We start from the raw sequence: 19,522 nt of genomic DNA on the forward strand, positions 1-19,522 counted from the left end.
AACTGGTTCTATGATAGAAACAGCTTGAACAAGTGCTCTGGTTTTGCCAGTCTTGGAAGCAAACCTTCATGTAGGAAGACAGATTAAATAGGAGGAGACTGATCCACATGTAAATGAAAGGTGTGTTGGTGACACAGTGAGACAACCAGAAACCACCTCTTGGTAAGCTATTGCTATACTTTTCTATTCTCCTGCAAAACTTCTAGCCTTCTGAACAAGGAAGTCTTTCATCCTGACTTCTGATTTCATAACAGGGATTGGCATGTTATCCTCAACTTACATTTGTCATTTTGGAATCAAAGTGTTCTGGACAATGAGAGGTAAAAAAAGAAAAAGAAAAGAAAGGATAAAGTTGTTGTTTGTTTTGGCCATGATCCACAAAACAATTTAAACCGAATATTTGGATTTTAGAGATTATTTTGATCCTTTATAATTAAAAAAAGCCCTGGGTTTTAATGTTAATTTAGCTCTGTGCTTCTCTGAAAGAATAGGTTTAAACTTCAAGAAATAATGCAATTTGACACCCCTTTAACTGCCACAATTCCATCCTGCAGAATCCTGGGAGTTGTAGTTTCTTGAGGCACCAGCACCTCTTGGGCAGAGAAGGCTGCCATGTAAACCTACAAATCCCAGGATTCCATAGGACTCAGCTATAGCACTAAAAGTGGTGTCAAAGAGCATTACTTTTACAGTGTAGATGCACCCCTGTTTAACTCAGTCTAACCCAATATCTGTAGAACCTATTTCAATAGGTTCCCTTGTTTATATCCCTGTTTAACACAGTCATCATGCAGAACCTATATCTAGACAATAATAAATTATTATCATTGTGCAATACTTGTGTGAATGTTCAGACCATAGCAAAATAACTGATCTGATCTCCATGGCAAGAACTTGGTGACTCCAGTGACATTTCACATATAACACATTAAGCATGCATTGGAAATTCTCATGTTTCGCTAAGCAATGAGTTGGTTACCACCATCTTAACTATTCCTATTTGCCCCTAAATCAAGTGTCATCCCATGTGCAGAGAGCACTGGAAGCAGCTTTGGGTGTGTGCCCAGTCACAGACAGTATATGAAGTACAGTCCATGCCACATTCCTTTTGAAAGAAGCAAGCCAATGAATTTTCCATTCTTCCAATGCTGAAGTCATTTCCATGGAGACAACTGCTTTCCAGTTAAAGCAAAGGCACCAAGCGACAAGAAAAGGAATAGACCAACATGGAGGTTCGCAGAAGTACCCAAAATGTTTTAAATATCAAACTGAAAAGGAATTGTCTCCCTCTTCTTAAAACAAAATAGATAAGTGGGGAAGGCATATGTTCAATAGCTGTGGAATTCTTGTGGTGCCTTAAAGACTAATAACTATTATTACAATATGAGCTTTCATGGTTTATGGCCTAATTAATCAGATAAATGAAGCATTATCCAGAATTTCACGCACATTCACATACAGAGTGCAGCACTTGGTTGCACATGGAACTGTAGACAGCGAGATCAGAGTGGAATTAAGCGAAGAAGGCACTAACATTGACAGTTGCTTTATTAACATTGGCCATTTACAAAGCTGTTGTTGATAACACCGACATCCTGGCAGTCGCTGAACCAATTAACACATGTAAAGTGAAGAGGACCCATTTTCGAATTCAAACCTCTCAAGATAAACTAAAACACCCTAATGGATTGTAATTCAGCAGCTTGCTCATGCTCTCTCTAATCTCCCTTTGAAATTTCTTCACTTTACTGCAGTTCCTTTAAGGAAGAAAGAAACTTCAAAGGGAGATTAAAGAAAGAGACTGTTGTGCACAGTGCAGTTACACTCTAGATTTATTTAGGGACAATATGATATTTGCACTTTTATTTTCAATATCTTTGCTGATGTGGTCAACATTATTTTTTGTCATGTTTACATCAACTGCACAAGACACACTGACTGAGCTATTGAACCAAAAATTTATTTAGGTTAGGCACCCTCAGCTCAGGTCCTGTCAATGTGTGTGTGTGAACCTGGGATTCTCCCCCCCCCCCTCCAAGTTTAAGGAGTCTTTGGTGAGCAATGTATGCTTGCTTACATTGAATCACATTTGCCAATCCAGTGAGGGAATGTGTTGGAAATGCAATAAACATAAAGGGACGTTATACCATATGTGGTGGGGATGTACAGAACTACAAAAATTCTGGAAGATAGTACATGATTCCATACAAAATATTTTGGGGTTTAATTTCTGTATGGATCCAAAATTGTATCTCCTCAATATAACTACGACATTGAATACAAAAGAAACAAAATTTTGGAGAGTTACGCTTTATCCAGTCACTGCAGCTAGGGTAGAGATAGCTAGACTGTGGAAAACTAAGGAAGTTCCGTCGTGGGAGAGTTGGATGATTAAAGTAAATGAATACAGAGAGTTGGATAGAATGACATGTTTGGTGCAGAATCGTGATGGAATAAAGAGAAAGGAAATATGGGAAAGGGTATTGAAAAGGATGGGAAGGGAATGGGATATCAATGTATCGCTAATTAGTAATTGAAATTATTTTGATGAATCAGAACTCTCTAAGGTCTTCTCACCTGTTTATACTTTTTTCTTCTAACCAACAGTTAACTTCAATTCCAGAACAAGGAATGACAAAGTTTTTTTTTGTTTTATCGAAGAGGTTGTGGAACGAAAAAATGTTATTTTATTTTGGGAGGTTTGTCCTCCTTAGTGTAAAATGAAGGACTATGTATGATTTATGAATGTGTTTCGTGACAATTTCAGTAAAAGAATAGGGTGACAGAAACAGTGTAACTAGATTGTTTGATTATCTTATGTCATGTAATTAGGAATGAACCACTATATATTAATTTAAGTGTGAAGTGTTAACCCAACGTTGGATAGGGGACATTTGAAAAAGAATCCTCAATAAAAACTATCACCGATCGGAGCTGAATTACGAAACACCAATTATCAAGGATGAATTATAGAGAACAGAGAAAAATTCTCCAAAGGTAGAGAAAATGTTTTTGGAAGTCTTTGTGACCTGAAGGGATCAAGTCCATACGTTAAGATCTGTCCTTTTTAGACCAATTTATGTCAACACACGAAACTTTTTGGACTGGAATTCATTGTTTAATTTTATGTATATCTTTTATATGTTGAAACTATTAATAAAGATTATTCAAAAAAAAAAAAGAATCACATTTGCCATTTTAATGCCATTTCCCTGCATTTGGAGATATCCTTCTGGAGCGCTTTGCAATCCATTTTTGTTCTAAACACTTTAAATATTTGGCTATTATCAACAAACTCAGACACTTTCCTGATCACTCTCAGTTCCAGATCATTTATGAAGGGGTTAAAGGGAATCCAACCCAGTACAGATTCTTGTGGGATCACAGTGTTTATTTCCTTCTCCCATGTTTACTTCTGCTCTATGCTAGCTGTTCTATAACTTGTCACCAGTCTATAAGAGGATTTTTACTCTTATCTCATGACTATTACATTTTTGGAGGAGTCTTTGGTGAGAGACTTTGTCAAAAGCTTTTTGGAAATTCAGGCAGATAATGGCTACCAGATAACTGCTGTATGTCTGAGGTCTTAGCTTTGCAGAAACTGTTTGTACTTAGCAGAATATGTTTTTCTATATGCTTGACAATTTCATATTTAATAAGACTTCCCACCAATATCTTAAAAGAAGCATTACATTTCACAGTTTGCAGTTCCCTGAATGCCTGAGATCAGCTTTTCAGAATTGGTGTTGTATTGGCCACCCTTCAGTATTATGGTAAAGAGACCTAACTTAGAAACATGCTGTGTATTTTATCAGAAGTTAAGCAAATCAACATTTCAGTTCTTTAAGGATTCTCAGATGAATACCATCTGGAACCAGTGATTTACTTACTTTAAATTTATCAATAAGATACAGAACAGTGATGAACAACTGCAAGCATGTGGGTCATTTCCTTGCCCCCCCCCCCACATTCACCAATGCATTTTGGTCAATTTGCAGTCAATTTTTGGGGAGGGTTGAAGGTTCTGGGAAATTGGAAGAAGCAAGCTGCCACATTTGCAGTTTGTTGGTTTTCAGGCAAAATAGTTGCTGAAAAATCTGCCTGTTTTTTAAAAAATGATTTGGGGGAATCTAAGGGATAGGGGGTGCTTCAGAGGCTGCACTTGGGGTCCCAAAGGCCATGTGGTCCACAGGCCTCACTTTGCCTGGCCCTTGCCTAGAGCTTCTTCTCCTGTCATCACTACTTGCCTGAGTTCCTCAGAATCCCTTCCTAAAAATATCAGTTGAATATCTGCCCTATATCTTCAATAGTGAAGACATATGATAATTCAGATTTTCTGCAATTTCCTTAGCCTTTTCAGTACTCTCTTAATTCTGTTCTCATCCCACATATTCTCAAAATATTTTCTTAGCTCCCTAATTATCTTTTTTCACCATCCCTTTGTGCAAATTTATACTCCCCCCCCCCCCAATGTCCTCTCAGTTGGGCAAAATGCCCCTTTTCTGAAAGGCATGAAAGTTGCAGATATAAATCAGTGGAGAACTCTTTGATTTTAATATAACTTTAATTGAACTGGGGAAGTGGTCTGATGAGGCAAAGCTCAAGAGAAAAGCAAGTAGAAAATTACATCATTAGATAGGACAAAGGGGAGGGGGAGGAAGAGTTGAGGAAAAAGAAACTAGTGGGACAAGTAGCAGTGGATATACATTCGGTCTCCCTTATCTGAAATGCCAGAGATGTTTGGATTTTTATTTATTGATTTATTTAGATTTTGGAATACCTGTATTTTCATATATGTACATAATAAGATATCTTGGAGATGGGACCCAATATATACATTATATACATAGCCTGATAGGCATGCTTTCAGTCTGCAATGATATGATCCTGTGGGTTCTTCCTAGCACTACAAGTTGCCCATTGAGTCTATAGTGAGTTATATCTGAAAGTTCATAAAATTTATCCTGCTCCTGCAATCCTACACATATTATAGAAAAAACAGCAGAAAATCTGAGTGAAAGTTTAAACTGGAAGAACCAGCAGTAACAAGAATAATAGCAATAACTGACACACCACCTCCCTGTTTCTGAAACACACAAGAAGGAAAGTGGCAAGATATGGATGATTCCATAACTTGGACATGGTATTCCATATAATTAAATCCCACTGCATTTATGTCTCTGTCAATTTGTTCAAAAGCAGGCTGCAAATCACAACCTATTTTTTCAAGATAGCATTTTATTTCAAACCAACAAAACAACCTGTAAGAGGAATACAACCTTGCAGAACCACTCAGACACCTACTGAAACATATGTTGTGGGGGTCTCTAGATTTGGAGGATGACACTAACTGAATGCATGCAATGTTTAAACAAGATTTAGGTCAAATTAAATGTTTCTAAAAGTGCAACTGTACGTGCAAGTCCTTGCCAATGGGCTCCAATTAAACAAGTGAAATATTCTTCTAAGGTTCCATCCACACTGCAAAAATAATACAGTTTGGCACCACTTTACTCTCCATGGCTCAATGCTATGGAATCCTGGGAACTGCAGTTTGTTGTGGCACCAGAGCTCTCTGACAGAGAAGGCTAAATGTCGCACAAAAACTCAGTTCCCAGAATTTTGTAGCATTGACCCATGGCAATTAAAGTGGGGTCGAACGGGATTATTTCTAGTGTGGCTGTAGCCTTAGTAAAAATGCAGGTCTTATTGCCATCTGTGGGAGAGCTTACTTGATTTCCTCCATTGATTTCATTGCTATCTGGGCTACATTGTATATTTCTCGTTTTCTCTAGTAGCCTCTGAGAAGTTCCAACAAATAACTTCAGTCCACTCTATACCAAAGTGTCTCAAACGTTCATTGAGTTTTATCAGTATATTGACTGTCACCAGTTCAGACTGAATCTTCCACAAAGACTTTTGTTGAAAGGAAATGTCTGAACTATGAACTGTTAAGTTTGCTACATCATACATATTTACATATTGTGCTACAATATTCATTCACAAATAGGTTAACCTCTTGCCTTCTCACCTTGGCCTGAATCTTGATAGCCTCAAGTAAAGAGCTCCATTAAATCAGTGGTGTTTATCTATCTGTTGACACCCTATTCAACAATTGATCCAGTGGGTTTACTCTAGTTGAGACTGTCCAATAGGATTCAGGCTCTGTATATTTTACAGTGGGGTAGAGAGATTATTATATAAGAAAACTGACCATTGCTGCCAGTAAAGAGCTTGGAAAAGTTACCTTTTTGGGATCCTTTTTTGGATCATTCCCCAGCCATCATGCCCAGTGACCATGCTGGCTAGAGATTCCTAGGAGACATTATCCAAAAAAGTAATTTTTCCAAGTTCTGCTGTAGGGTTCTTTCATCCCAGCATAAGTGGGAAACATTGGGGGGGGGAAATGCTGTCCGTTGTTGAAACTGATTTTTTTTTAATGAGACAGAAAATAAATCATTCTTCATGATACCGGTTGCTACATTTCCTCCAGTTTACAGCCATCTTTACTTCTAGGACACATCTCAGTGAACATGAAGCAGAAAATCTAAGTTTGTACTCTTCTCTACAAGGTTTGATGTTGGAAGGAACTGATAATTGGCATTATTTCTCCCCTCCTTTCCATCTTAAGGTTGTAGGTCAACAGAATTGTAGAAGGTTTTGAATAGTAAACTGGGGTACTATAGTTGTGCTACTCAAAGCTGTGATCCATGGACTAGAGCCAGTCCACAAGCCATTGGCTGAAAATCTGTGACAGAGGACAAAAGCAGTTATATAGCTAGTGAACCCAAATTATGTACTGGTCCCTGACACATTGGGAAAATATATATTTGCAGGACCCCCACATCAGATAACTCCGGAAGCACTGTACTATAGTACTTATTCAGTATAAGCAGGTGTTGTTGCTGCTCCACCTGCTGGTGAGAATGGGGATGACTCTTGAAAAACAGTAATTTCCCAGGAAAGTTGTGCGATTGCAGTGAAGATTTTCACACACATCGTGATTAGAAAGGACTTATCCCTGGAATAACCAGGGAATAATTAGCAACAAATCATTCACAGGGCATTCATGGGGAAGTCCCATTAATGATTTGTTCCTGGTTATTCCCTGGTTATTTCAGGACAAGTCCTCTCTAATCGTAATGTGTGTGAAAATCTTTACCGTGATCGCATGACTTTCCTGGGAAAATTACTGTTTAAACCCCTGATTTTCTCCACGTCTGATAAACTCCTTAGTCTGAATTTTAAAGGCGATATCCAAGGTGTGGAACCTATTTTGGTGATACGGGGCCTGAACAGATAGGCCACAATAAATCTGCTTGGAGTCACACTGGAGGTATGCTGTTTAAATTATGCATGCATCCTAAGAAGCTGTAAGCTGTGCCAAAGCCACACTACAGTCCTAAGGAGTGGAGCACAGCTTTGGTGCACCTTCTGGCCTCTTAAGATGCATGTGTCATTTAAATAGCATACCTCCAAAGTGACCCGAAGCAGCTTTATTTTGGTCTGTTTGTTCAGGCCCATAGTTGTGGAGTCTTGGTGGTAGTTTTTGCCATCCCACTCCAGAAGCAATAACTATACTCTTGGAAAGTAAACCAGGATGGGGAACACATGGTTATCCAATGCAACTCCCAACTTTCCATACCTGGCTAGAGCTGAGGACAATCACAATCCAACAACATTTCCCACATCTCCCCCCTGCCCCTTCTCTTACACGGCAGTTTTTCTGCCCTGAAACGAAGAGCTCCCTTGTTTGTTTCCCAACAGAGCTATCATATCTAGGCTCTATTGAGCTCCTATAAGCCTCTGTTTCATCCTGGGATTCTTCCTGATTATTTCTCCTTTCCTTTATCTTCCTCCATTCACCTTCCCTCTCAATCATCACTTTCTCCCCATCTCCTTTGGAAGAAAATATAAATGAGTCTCCCTTATCCAAATGCTTGGGCAAAACAGAAGTGTTTTGAATTTGGGGGCTTTTTGGATTTCAGAATACCTATATTTGCATACATGTACATAATGAGGTATCTTGGGGATGAATCTAAACACAAAATTCATTTATCAAGCCTAAACACAAAATTCATTTATACATGTTATACACACAGCCTGAAGGTCATTTTATACAATATTTTAAAATATTTTTACGCATGAAACTAAGGTTGTATTCACTGAACCATTGAGCTGCCTTGGGTCCCTCCTGGGAGAAAGGTGGTATACAAATGAAGTAAATAAATAAATGAACCATCAGAAAGCAAAAGTGTCACTATCTCAGACACCCACGATAAGGGTTTTGGTTTCTGAAACATTTTGGATTTCAGAATTCTAGATAAGGGAGGCTCAGCCTATACAAGGTTTTATTCCTGAAACAGAAGGTTTAATACTCCATCACCAGCCTGTTTGATAAATTCTCTTTCCAGCAGCTGCTCAACATGGTTTCTTAGCTGCCATATAGCAAGGCTATTGTTGTTGGGCAGCAAGATTAGGGTTTTGTGCTTAAAGGCAACTTTCTGACCGAAGATCTTAAGAACAACCTTCATCACTATTTCTTGGAAAGTACAGCTGGCTGCTGCATGGCTATACTCCCTGCTTTCTGACCACGTGAATTACTCTCTCGGTTTAATGTGTACCAGTTAATTTACAGTGCATTCTTTGGGGATCATTATATAGGGCATGATAGCCTATTGCCCTGAGTCAAAACTCTGCTTGAAAAGCTTCCACACAGGAAATAAACAAAAACCAGGCTGCTATTATCATTTTGTCTTTTGTCTTTTGTTTTGGTTTAAGTAGATATCCTTGCTTGCTGAACTGGCTGAGTGAGTTTACTGGTGAGTTTTAAGTGACAGAATATCCAATGAAAGCTTTAATTGTAGATTAATCTTGGCGGAGGAATTTTAATTGGCAGTGAGAAAATTTAAAGAGCACATGGCAGTTCGGCGACTAAAATGTGCCAACTATCTCTTTCCTGGTCACTCCCAAGTCTGATGAAAGTGAAACTTGAGGATATTACTGAATCCTCAGGACTTCATTGGAAAGAAACATTCCCTTGGTCCTTCAGGCTGAAGTTAACCACCATCACATCTTTAAGACTTATGTATGAGCCACAGTGATCTGAAATTTGTACTGTTATTCAAAAGTAGATTCAAGAAGATGGAGATCCTAATGTGCCATTGCAGGTCAAAAACAGGCAGAACACATGGCTAATCTGTGCTCCAGTGTGATTATCCAGAGTAAAAAGATTCCCTATTTGCTCCGAATTAGGCCAGAACCCAGGAGAATCTCCTGGAAATGCAGACTGAATCCTGGTGCAGGGACACAGGGAGGTGCATTGGTATGCAAGCATGTGAAGAGATCAGGAAGAGGTGCCCTGGGCTGAGCGAGTTGCTAACCCAGGCAAGTGTGCAGACAGTGCTGCCAGTATCAACCCATTGTGGGTGACGGTTTTGCAACAGCTCATCCTCCCTGCATATATGGAAGCCCTGACCGTAAGGTGGGTTTTCCCATCAGTCTAGACACAGCCTTGGAGATAGAAATGTAAGCAGACTATATGCAAGGGAGAAGAGAGAGCTGTTAAAACATTCCGGGAATAGTTTGCAACCTGGTTCTGCAATGTTGCCCCTTCCCATCAAATCCAAAAAACATGATTTTAAACAAGTCAGTGAGGCATGCCTATACATTTTTCACGTTATGGTGCCCTTTCCACTTGTGGTGCCCACCCCACAAGAAAAGTAACACAATAGGAAAATGAAAATATTAAACAACCATCATTTTTATTTCAGTTATCTTTATGTATATATTTCTCAATGTATAGTGAACACTGGACAAACATAGCTACAAAGACTATAGAAAGCAATTTATTTTGATCTAACATATACAGCAAGTATTAAGGGACTGAGTGGATGTAGTATAGAATCATAGCTTTCATGCTGTAGTAATCTTTTTCTTGTAGGTCAGTAAACTCTTATAATGATCCAGGAGAACATTATGGCTTGGGTGTGGGATGTATCCTCTACATGCTTCAGAAATGGGCCTCATACTGTATATAATCTTTCAGGTTTTGCATGACCTTTAACAACACTGGTGCAAAACAAGAGTTCCTTTATTATGAATTGCCCCTAAAACACCTGAATGCAACTTTAGAAGATAAATTTTAATTTCTAATGATTGAAAAATCAAATTATTTCAATGATTTGGCCTTTGTTTTGTTTTAGAAATGGTTTTAGTTACAAGAATATTATCTTTTGTCCGATTCCTGATCTAACTAACTAAAGAAATGGGAGGACAGAAATTTATGGGTAATTAAAATCCAGATCTTAAAATATCTGAAGACCTTTCACATCACACAGTTATAGCACTTTGTCTGCATTTGCAGTGCAGAATTAATGCTGTCTTACACCACTTTTGCCTTCTCTGTCAGAGAGCTCCAATGCCACAATAAACAACAAATCTCAGAATTCCTAAGCACTGAGCCATGGCAGTTAAAGTGGTGTCAAGCTGCATTATTTCTGCCATGTTAACTGTCATTAGCTCCAAGTCCATTTTAACTGCCATGGCTGCATCCTGTGGAGTCCTAGCTTTATAGTTTGGTATGGCACTAAAGCTACCTCATAGAGAATTCTACATACCCCTCCCTAAACTGCAACTCCCTGGTGTCCATAGAAGGCTGCCACAACAGTTAAAGTGTAATCACAATACAACTGTGTAATGTGAAAGGGCCCAGGAGAATGGTAGCCCTTCAAAATCACCCAAAGCCTTTTTGCAGGCTGAACATGCACTGGCAGCTTCGTTTCATCTCCTTCATTTCATCACAGAATGACTGCTAGACAGAAGGAGAAGGGGAGGAGTAATAATGTCAATCCATGTGTGCATAAATCATTCAAAAGTCAGCATGTATAAAGGCTTGAGTGCCCAGACAGCTTTCTGTCAGGAGCTAATTTTGGTATTTACAAAAGTCTATTTTTTATTTATCAAAACATGTCCATCCCACTTTTCTTTTAAAAAATGAATCAAGGCAGCTAGGTAATTTCATAACCGCCAATTGTCTTGATACTGGCCAGATAGTCCTACTTAATCTTGTGTTGCTCCACTTATTCAGCTCTTTTTAAAATATCCCAGGGCTAGTCTATGTAGCTTATTGCTTGGCTTTTACATTCAGTTTACCTCTATCCAGCTTAAAGCTTAATTCGGGTGGCATTTTGATCTTATCAGAAGGTTTTTGCCACCGAATTTGCTGCCCGAATACATTCTGGGTGCATCCCCACTTTCAGGAGCGCTCCACGTGGCTCTTTTCAGATCCAGGAGTTATCTGGCTTAAGAAAATGGCCACCAGAGCACTCCTGGAAGCGAGGGTGCACCCGGGTTGTATTCAGGCACCAAATTAAGTAGCAAAAACCTTCTGATAAGATCAGGATGCAGCCTAAATTGAAATTTAAACCAGGAGAGGTAAGCCAAATTAATAAGCCAAGCAATAAGATCCTACATGTAAGTGTATTAATTATACAAGTTGCTGCAGGTATTTGCACATTCACATTGTTGGTAAACTGGCTTTACTTTCTTGCATAAATTTGCATCTATTCAACCTATCTCTGTCAAAAATGCAACTGAAAAGCCTTTTCCCCCCAGAGTTTAAGGAGTTTTGCATACACAAACACACACATCCAAACTCCTACAAATTGCATGTGGCTAGATCACTTTCTATTCAACTGGAATGGGGAGTATTTTAATCATGTAGACTGTTCCCAGTTTCTCTCTCCTTCTTACCCTTTCCACCTTTGCCTTACCTTAATTTCAATGCTGCAAACTGAATTCAAAGTGCTAAAGTAGTTTATACTCTAAAAACCCAGCAAAGGGGAGAGGAGAGGAGGGGTGAAATCTTGACCTTTCCAGTAGGCAAAAGCAAACCATTGCAGCCTCTTCTAGCTTGTGTTCCTCCTCACTAATAACTTTAGCCACATTGCTCAGACTCAGATATAACCCAGCCACATGCCCCACTTTGCACCTGTGAAATGCTGGAGGATATATAATTTCAATATCTAATTATCTAATGTGGTTTTACTTATCTCAGGAGTGGACAAACTTAGGGAATCAAGGGGCCAAATCCCCCTCTATATCCTCCACAGGTCACATAGATCTTGCCCAAATGAAAACAGACATGTCCAGAAGTCTACTTCTATTTTTTAAATAAACTTTTAGGTAGGGGTTGTAGAAGGCACTTTGTTTTAAAGTAGAATCACTTCTCCAAATGTGCCAATTCAGCTTTTGGATGACCTTTGCTAGAACCCTCAATCAGTTACTTCATCTTGTCTGCATAACCAGGGCTGTGTCTGCCCTACAAAAATAATGCAGTTTGTCACCACTTTAACTGCCATGGCTCAGTACTATGCAATCTTGGCATTTCTAGCTTGTTGTGGCACCAGGGTTCTCTGACAGAGAAGGCTAAATATCTCATCAAACTACAAATTCCAAAATTCCATAGTATTGAGCCATGGCAGTTAAAGTGGTGTCAAGCTGCATTATTTCTGCAGTGCAGATGCAGCCTTAATAGCATTTCTTGGTCCAACTCCCCTCCCAGTTGATCTTATGAGTGTGAGGGAAGTCCATTCAGGCTCCACTGGGGTGCAATGAAGACAACTTTTCCACTCCTTCCATGCCTGTGAGTGAGCCTGTGACAAGAACTTGTGACAGGGATCTTGCCTTCATTTGTTGCAGGCTCACTTGCTGGAAGGAGAGGAGGAGAAACATCATGCTCTTTGCACTATAGTAGGAAGCTAAATGGACTTCCTTTGCCTGATCTAACATTTGGCACTTGAAGTAGGCTGGGATCACATTTACATAAGTGTTCAGTAGGACTACATAGTCTTAAAGGATACAGGCCAGTTACTGATCTGTAACTCTAGGTTATAAATCTGCAACTGTAGTACTGAATACCAGCCCTTATTTTTCAAGTGGGGTTGTTCAGGGGCATATCTGGCCTATTTATTACTCACCACAATCTGTTTGCAGTTAGATTTTAACAAATCCTTTTCTAAAATGCCTTGATAATAGCCTTCTAAAATGACATTTATGAAGCTGCTGGCACTACCTGCTGACTTTTGGCTGGCGACAACTGTGAATGGTTACAGTTTTGCCTCGGGGCTTTCATTTAGTTTTAAAAGAGAAATAACAGCTGGCAGAATTTCCAGAGCCACTCACCCATCTATTGTCCAAGAAATATATTTCCTATTGTCCCCAAAGCTTGTATATCTTATTAACATACATTACCTATGGCTTTTTTCATACAATAAGAGGTTGGAAGGACAGTTTGAAAATTATTCACACTGCTCATTTGTGGTTACTCTGTCTGAGGTACTGAAAGAGCTGGGCCTTTAGGATCATCAAATCTACTGTTTGTTGTGAGATTTGTAATCATGTGGATTCCATAGGTAAGAATCAGTAATAAAACTAAAGAAGTGACCAAACCCATCCATATTGCAGGGGTGAAGAATGTTGTGCAGTCACTTGCATAGGCAAACTTGTTGTTTTCAACATTGAAAGCTTGGATCTGCAAAAGAAAAGGAGGAGAAGTGAGACGCCAAAAACCTGTACTTCATATTCTACTTCAACATGAAATGTGATCATTAACCACACGTCTGTGTTGTTTGTTTAACCACAGGAAAGCTGCAAGTCAAGCTTGAAAAAATGTCAGGTATTTTAAGGATATAACCCAGGAGAAACCACAGCACCCATTAACTTTCTCACTTCAGCATTACTAGACTCTCCCATCCAGCATGACCAGTAGCAAGGCCAGTAATCATGCTGGTAGGGGGATTTTGGCAGTTGTAGCCCAAAAGGTAATTTCCCCAGGCTCTGAATTCTTGTATCTAGTAACTAAAAGTAGAGCAAGAGTTCAACTACTTATTTATTTAAAGCATTTACTGTATATACTCAAGTGTAAGTCTAGAAATGTTAGTTAAAAAATGACCCCAAAAAACTAGGTCGATTTATCCATGAGTCAATGTAAGTGCTGTATTTTAACTCTTCTCCATATCTGAGTAGAGTGGCAAAAGGTAACAGCTTAGTCCAGTGATGGCGAACCTTTGGCACACGTGCCAGAGGGGGCACTCAGAGCCCTCTCTGTGGGTACATGTACCATCGTCCCAGCACAGAGTTTGCCAGAGTTTGTTACTAGAAAGCCAGAGGGACATGGCACTTTGCAATTAATAAGTGGGTTTTGGGTTGCAGTTTGGGCACTTGGCCTTGAAAAGGTTCACCATCACTGGCTTAGTCTATCCCAGGAGCAACCAAAAGAAGCACCAACTCCATCTATTACTTTCACCATGTTGCTGCTTCTGGCCTTTTTGAATGCTTGGGAGGAAAAATGGCAGTGGTGGCACCTCTTTGGTGCCTCCCCTCAAATGAGTGCTGAGAATAGTCAGGATTAGAAGGATCTGAATAAGACATTTATATATGAAGACAATAAACATAATTCTTTACATCTTTTGCTACATGCCCCTAAGTTTTACCCTCGACTTATCCATGGGACATATCAAAATCCATAATTTTGGCCCCCAAACTTGCCCTTGATTTATACATGAGGTGGACTTATAGTCGAGTATATATTGCATCTTAGCCCATCTTATAAATATTTCATTGTACTGTGCTTTTAAATTGTAAACCATTCTGAGTCCTAATTTTGGGGGAAAAAACAGGATAGAAATGAATATCATCATCATCATGTGTGTGTGTGTGTGTGTGTGTGTGTATGAAATGTTGTCAATGTATTGTGTGAAAGAGGGGATGAATTTTGAATGCCAGAAGTTTAACTTGGAATCTGATACCATACATAGTTTGCAGTTCACCAGTGCTTACACATGAAAAAGAATGTTATTTAATCGCTTGAAGTAGTATAATTCTGGCATGGGAATAAGGCATGTGTGAGAAAATCAATGGATTCAGCATGCTTGTGCATGAAAGATGTATTTGACCTCCTCAGTGGGAAAAGTTCTAACCATTTCTTATCACAGTGGCATTATCTATACCATTAGATTCTTATCACAGTGGCATTAGATTCACTATGGCACAAAGCCCTTCAGGAAAGCTTCTTTTAAGACAAGTATGAGCTTATGCTGTGGGATTTTCTGGGGATTTTGCTCTCCCTCACACACTGACACATTCTCATAGGAATTTGCAGAGCCAAAAAATCTTTCATAATTCCCCATAGTACACTCTCACTTATCTTTTAATGATGATGCCTTAGGTTTAGCTAGGATGAAGAAATTAAGGGAACAATACAAATTTTGCCATATTTATTTATTTACTGTGATATACTTCTCTCCCTCACATGACATTCCAAGGATATGTGAAAAATAATCATTTTAAAAACCTGATACAATATTAAATCCTGCTATCTAATCCCCATAATAAAAGACAGCAAAATTATACAGCTACCCTATAATGCTTCAGAATTTCCACTGGAATTTCTTTTTGCTGAATGAATTGTTTATTAAAAAATATCTATGTTTGGTAGCAGGTATACTTGATTTTTCAAGCTGATATTTTCTGTTTCATTACCAAAATAGCCATTAGCATAAATCAACTCTTCCTACAAATCTACTACAGAGGACTCTAATCTGTGCTTGTGAATCAATTGATTTGTGATAGAGGGTTGGATAGAAGCAACTCTTTGGTTAAATAACCCCATGACTCAATGTTCACTAACTTCTGAGTGTGCCTGCCTAGGACTGAATACTCTGAAAAATAATCATCATCGCACGTACATCTTATGAAGTCATAAGGTTCACAAAAGGTTAATCCGAATAAAACATGTTCATCTTTAAAGCACCACAAGACTATGTGTAATAATTAAGCAATTGGACTCACATAGACTAGTGAATGGAGTGGAATTGAATGGAAGAGCTGAGTATTGATTTACAGAAAAATGCACCCATATGGGTCAGTCTTTTTAATCTCCTAGTGTTAACGTACTCTGGCCTGTTTCAGACTGCCAAAATAAAGCTGCTTCGAGTCTCTTTGGAGATATGCTATTTAAATGATGCATGGGTCCTAAGAGTCCGGAGGTCGCACCAAAGCCACACTCCATTCCTAAGCACTGGAGTGCAGCTTTGGTGCAGCTTCCAGATTCTTAGGATGCATGCATCATTTAAACAGCATACGTCCAAAGAGACCCGAAGCAGCTTTATTTTGGCAGTCTGTAACAGACCTCTGTGAATTCCTATCTGTGTTAGAACATAACTGCTTCTATTGTATTGCATTTATTTCATTTATATGCCACCTTTCTCATGGCATGAGAGAACTTTATTTACTTCTACTGTATAGGTCATAAAGTGGTGGTTAGAGCGAAATGGCCTTATCTATGCTCTGTACCCTACAACCTGGTAAACAAGGCAATGATGAACAGATTCTTAATAAAAGGTATGTGGAAACATATTAATATAGAAGTAGTTATTTAATTCAGAAGGTAGAAAAATGTTAATCATTGAGTTGGCTCATGCAAATTTCTAGCTGTTTCTAGCTATGGTTGCCAACCTCTTAGTGTTATTGTTGTGTGCCTTCAAGTCATTTCTGACTTATGGCAACTTAAGGCGAACCTATCCTAAGGATTTCTTGGTAAGAGTTGTTCAGAGGAGGTTTGGCATTGCTTTCCCCTGAGGCTGAGAGAATGTGACAATTGGGTGACAATAGCCAAAGAAGAGGACAGGATAATTGGGGAAAACTCTCCAACATTTCACAGATGAAAACATTTCATGCTGGCCAAAATTATTAACAAGGAAGAACACAGGCTAGGAGAGGCTGTAACAGATTGCCTTTGCCTGAGCCTACTGGGAAGGGCAAACTTTCACCCTCACATCTCCTCCCTCCTCCTGTTGAGTTAATTGAGTGCATACTGCTATGGAACAACAACACACTTTGCATCAGCTGAAGTACACTCAGGGCAAAAGTAGGAGTAGGAAAGAGAAGCCAGAACATTTTTAAAAAGTATCTGGAAAAATGGGACAACAGAGGATTAACCAGGACTGTCCCTGCCAAATTGAAGCAGCTAGAAAGTATGTGGTAAGTCTAATTCTAATACACACTTATGTATTCAGAGCTGGACACCTTGTCACCACAGAAACCCCAGCTACCTGAACCATATAAACAAAGATTGTTATAATTAAATTGCTTTATCAAAAAGGAACTGAGAGGCTGATGACTGGAAAAGTGACTTTAGAAGATGCAGCAATATTGATCTTTACAACAAAAAAATCAGACTGGGCTATTTCTATCAAACAGGAGCACTGAGGTTTAATTGTCTTCATATGCCTTAATTAGTTTTAATAATATTTTTGTGCTCTCTGCATTCAGGTGTGTGTGAGAGAGAGACAAAGAGAGAGAGTGATAGAAGCAGTTGTATTGTAGCGGAGGAAGATTAAACTCCCTGCAGTCTATCACTGACAAGCATAGAAAAGCATGTAAAACAGCTTTGTTTTTTTTTGTTTTTTTTTTTTTTGTTTCTTTCAAACAAAAATTTCCAAGGTTTTCAGGCAAGTACTTTGGCTCTCATATTTAGCTCGTAGTATGTCTGGGTTGGATCCAGGATCAGCCTTCTGCTAGAAGAACAGCTCTGTTCAGAGAAGCTCCCACCACTCAGTTTTTGGGGATTTTATTTTTCCTCCCAGATCACAACTCTTGTGACCCATATTCCAAGGACAGGATTAGAGATGTGAACGCTGGGGAGTGAAATGCAAATATATGAACACACTTAAAGAGAAAAACAACAACTCCTCCTCCTATTTTTCCACTGAAAAGTAATAAACACTCTGCCCTTTCTTTTTTCAAATCAGAACAAATAATTTTTATTGACTAAATAATCACATTTCAGTTGATCTAGTAAAGAATGTGAGATGCCTTAACTATGGTTCTTCTCCCACAACAATATAAGATTTGCTAGTTGAAGACAGACCTTATGGATTTGAGATATTTCCAAACAATTAGAATCGTTGCTGCTCAGTGCAGAACTAGTTTTGTTTTGTTTTGTTTTACTGTTAGCTTCGTAGGCACATGAAAGGGATTTCACTCTGATCACACTGGAAAGGAAAGACAAAACTTCTTGCTCCAACCTAAGAAGACCAGATTGTCTGCGGTGACCCAGAGGACCTTTTCTTCTGTGGCTCCTAGGCTCTGGAACAGCCTTCTGGACGAGATCGATCATAGTACCACCTTTAAAAAGGCCATTAAAACAGATCTTATCCAGAAGGCCTTTCCAGATTAGCCCTCCTAGATTAGCCTCTCCTAATGCTATCATTGGCCCCTGTCCTCCCCCCCCCCAGAAGAAAACATCCTCCCGCCCAATTTTAGCCGCAATTTCTAGGGAACTCACTGGGATCATTTTAACTCAGTTTATCATTTAGTCTCTTTTTATGAATTTGACTATGTTTTCATGATGGGGGGAGGGTTGGGAGATGGAGCTGTGTTTTTTTAATTTATTAATTTTTTTTACTATACCATATTTTATCTTTATACTGATGTAACCCACTTTGATTCCTTGCAAAAAAGCAGAATATAAATAAATTGTATTATTATTATTATTATTATTATTATTATTATTATTATTTCGTTTGAGTTTTCAGTGGGAAGTTAAAAAATTCTGCATAGTCTTTAATGCTTGAAATTGCACTGTTTAAATAATTTTAAATTGTATTTTTGCATTGTTTTAAAATGCTTTTAAAGAGTATTTTAATGTGTATTAAAACATGTTATGTTTATACTGTTTTAATTTCTTTTATTTGTTCATCACCTCAGGAGCCCTTGTGGGCTGGGAGATGATCTATAAATATCAGAAAGAAAGAAAGAATAATTTAAAATTTCATCTCCACTAAGGGGAGAGTGTGTTTTTCATATCTTTTGTACTTTGAGACTTTTCTCCAAAATATTTTAATGAAAAACTATCATGCCCCAAGTCCTGTATATTGTTTTTGATATAAACTTTTCACAAAAATGTGTGAAAATACAAAAAGGTATCATGGGGGGGGGGGGTCACCGATTTTCTTGGCAAGATATCTTGATAGGCTAAGAAAGTGTTTCAACTTAAGAATGAGAAATTTATGAATATTCTTTACATTTTTATTGGTGAGAGTTTTGGCTTGGGAAATTTTGAGAACCCCAGAGTCCAGTCCCTACAGACCAATCTCAAGCTAGTAATTTTCTCTCAAGATGGTGGTTCTTGTGATTATTAAATGAGGAAGAAGACCGTCATGTGCCTTAAATTCACTGCAGAAAAGGCAGGCTTTCAAATAACTAATAAATACATGAAAAAAAATTGTATCAGTATGGATGAATTTTCAGGATTGGAGAACAGTTAGTTCTTTTTTATTGCACTCTCATGTTCTCAAATTCTGCTTTCTGCACCTTCCTCGTCTATTGATATATTCACCATAGATCTGAACCAAGTATAGGAAATGGACGGGAGATAGCTTTGTATTAAATTTCTATTGAGAAAGAAGTAGTGAGGGTGATGTTCCATATAAGCATTCAGAAAATTCGACTGTAAGTA

At 38.5% G+C, this 19,522-nt stretch overlaps 1 protein-coding gene across 1 annotated transcript in view; it reads right to left on the reverse strand.

Annotated features, from left to right (window-relative positions):
• Positions 1-12,481: 12,481 nt before the first annotated feature.
• The window catches only part of LOC121931449 (V-type proton ATPase subunit S1-like), a 104,601-nt gene continuing 97,560 nt past the window's right edge, over positions 12,482-19,522 (reverse strand). The window contains exon 10 of the mRNA XM_042469237.1: positions 12,482-13,534. Coding sequence (XP_042325171.1) covers positions 13,325-13,534 — 210 coding nt within the window. The 3' untranslated portion in view covers positions 12,482-13,324. The remainder of the gene's footprint in view (positions 13,535-19,522) is intronic.

This window comes from Sceloporus undulatus, chromosome 5 (genome assembly GCF_019175285.1).
Source record: "Sceloporus undulatus isolate JIND9_A2432 ecotype Alabama chromosome 5, SceUnd_v1.1, whole genome shotgun sequence".
NCBI classification, from domain to species: domain Eukaryota; kingdom Metazoa; phylum Chordata; class Lepidosauria; order Squamata; family Phrynosomatidae; genus Sceloporus; species Sceloporus undulatus.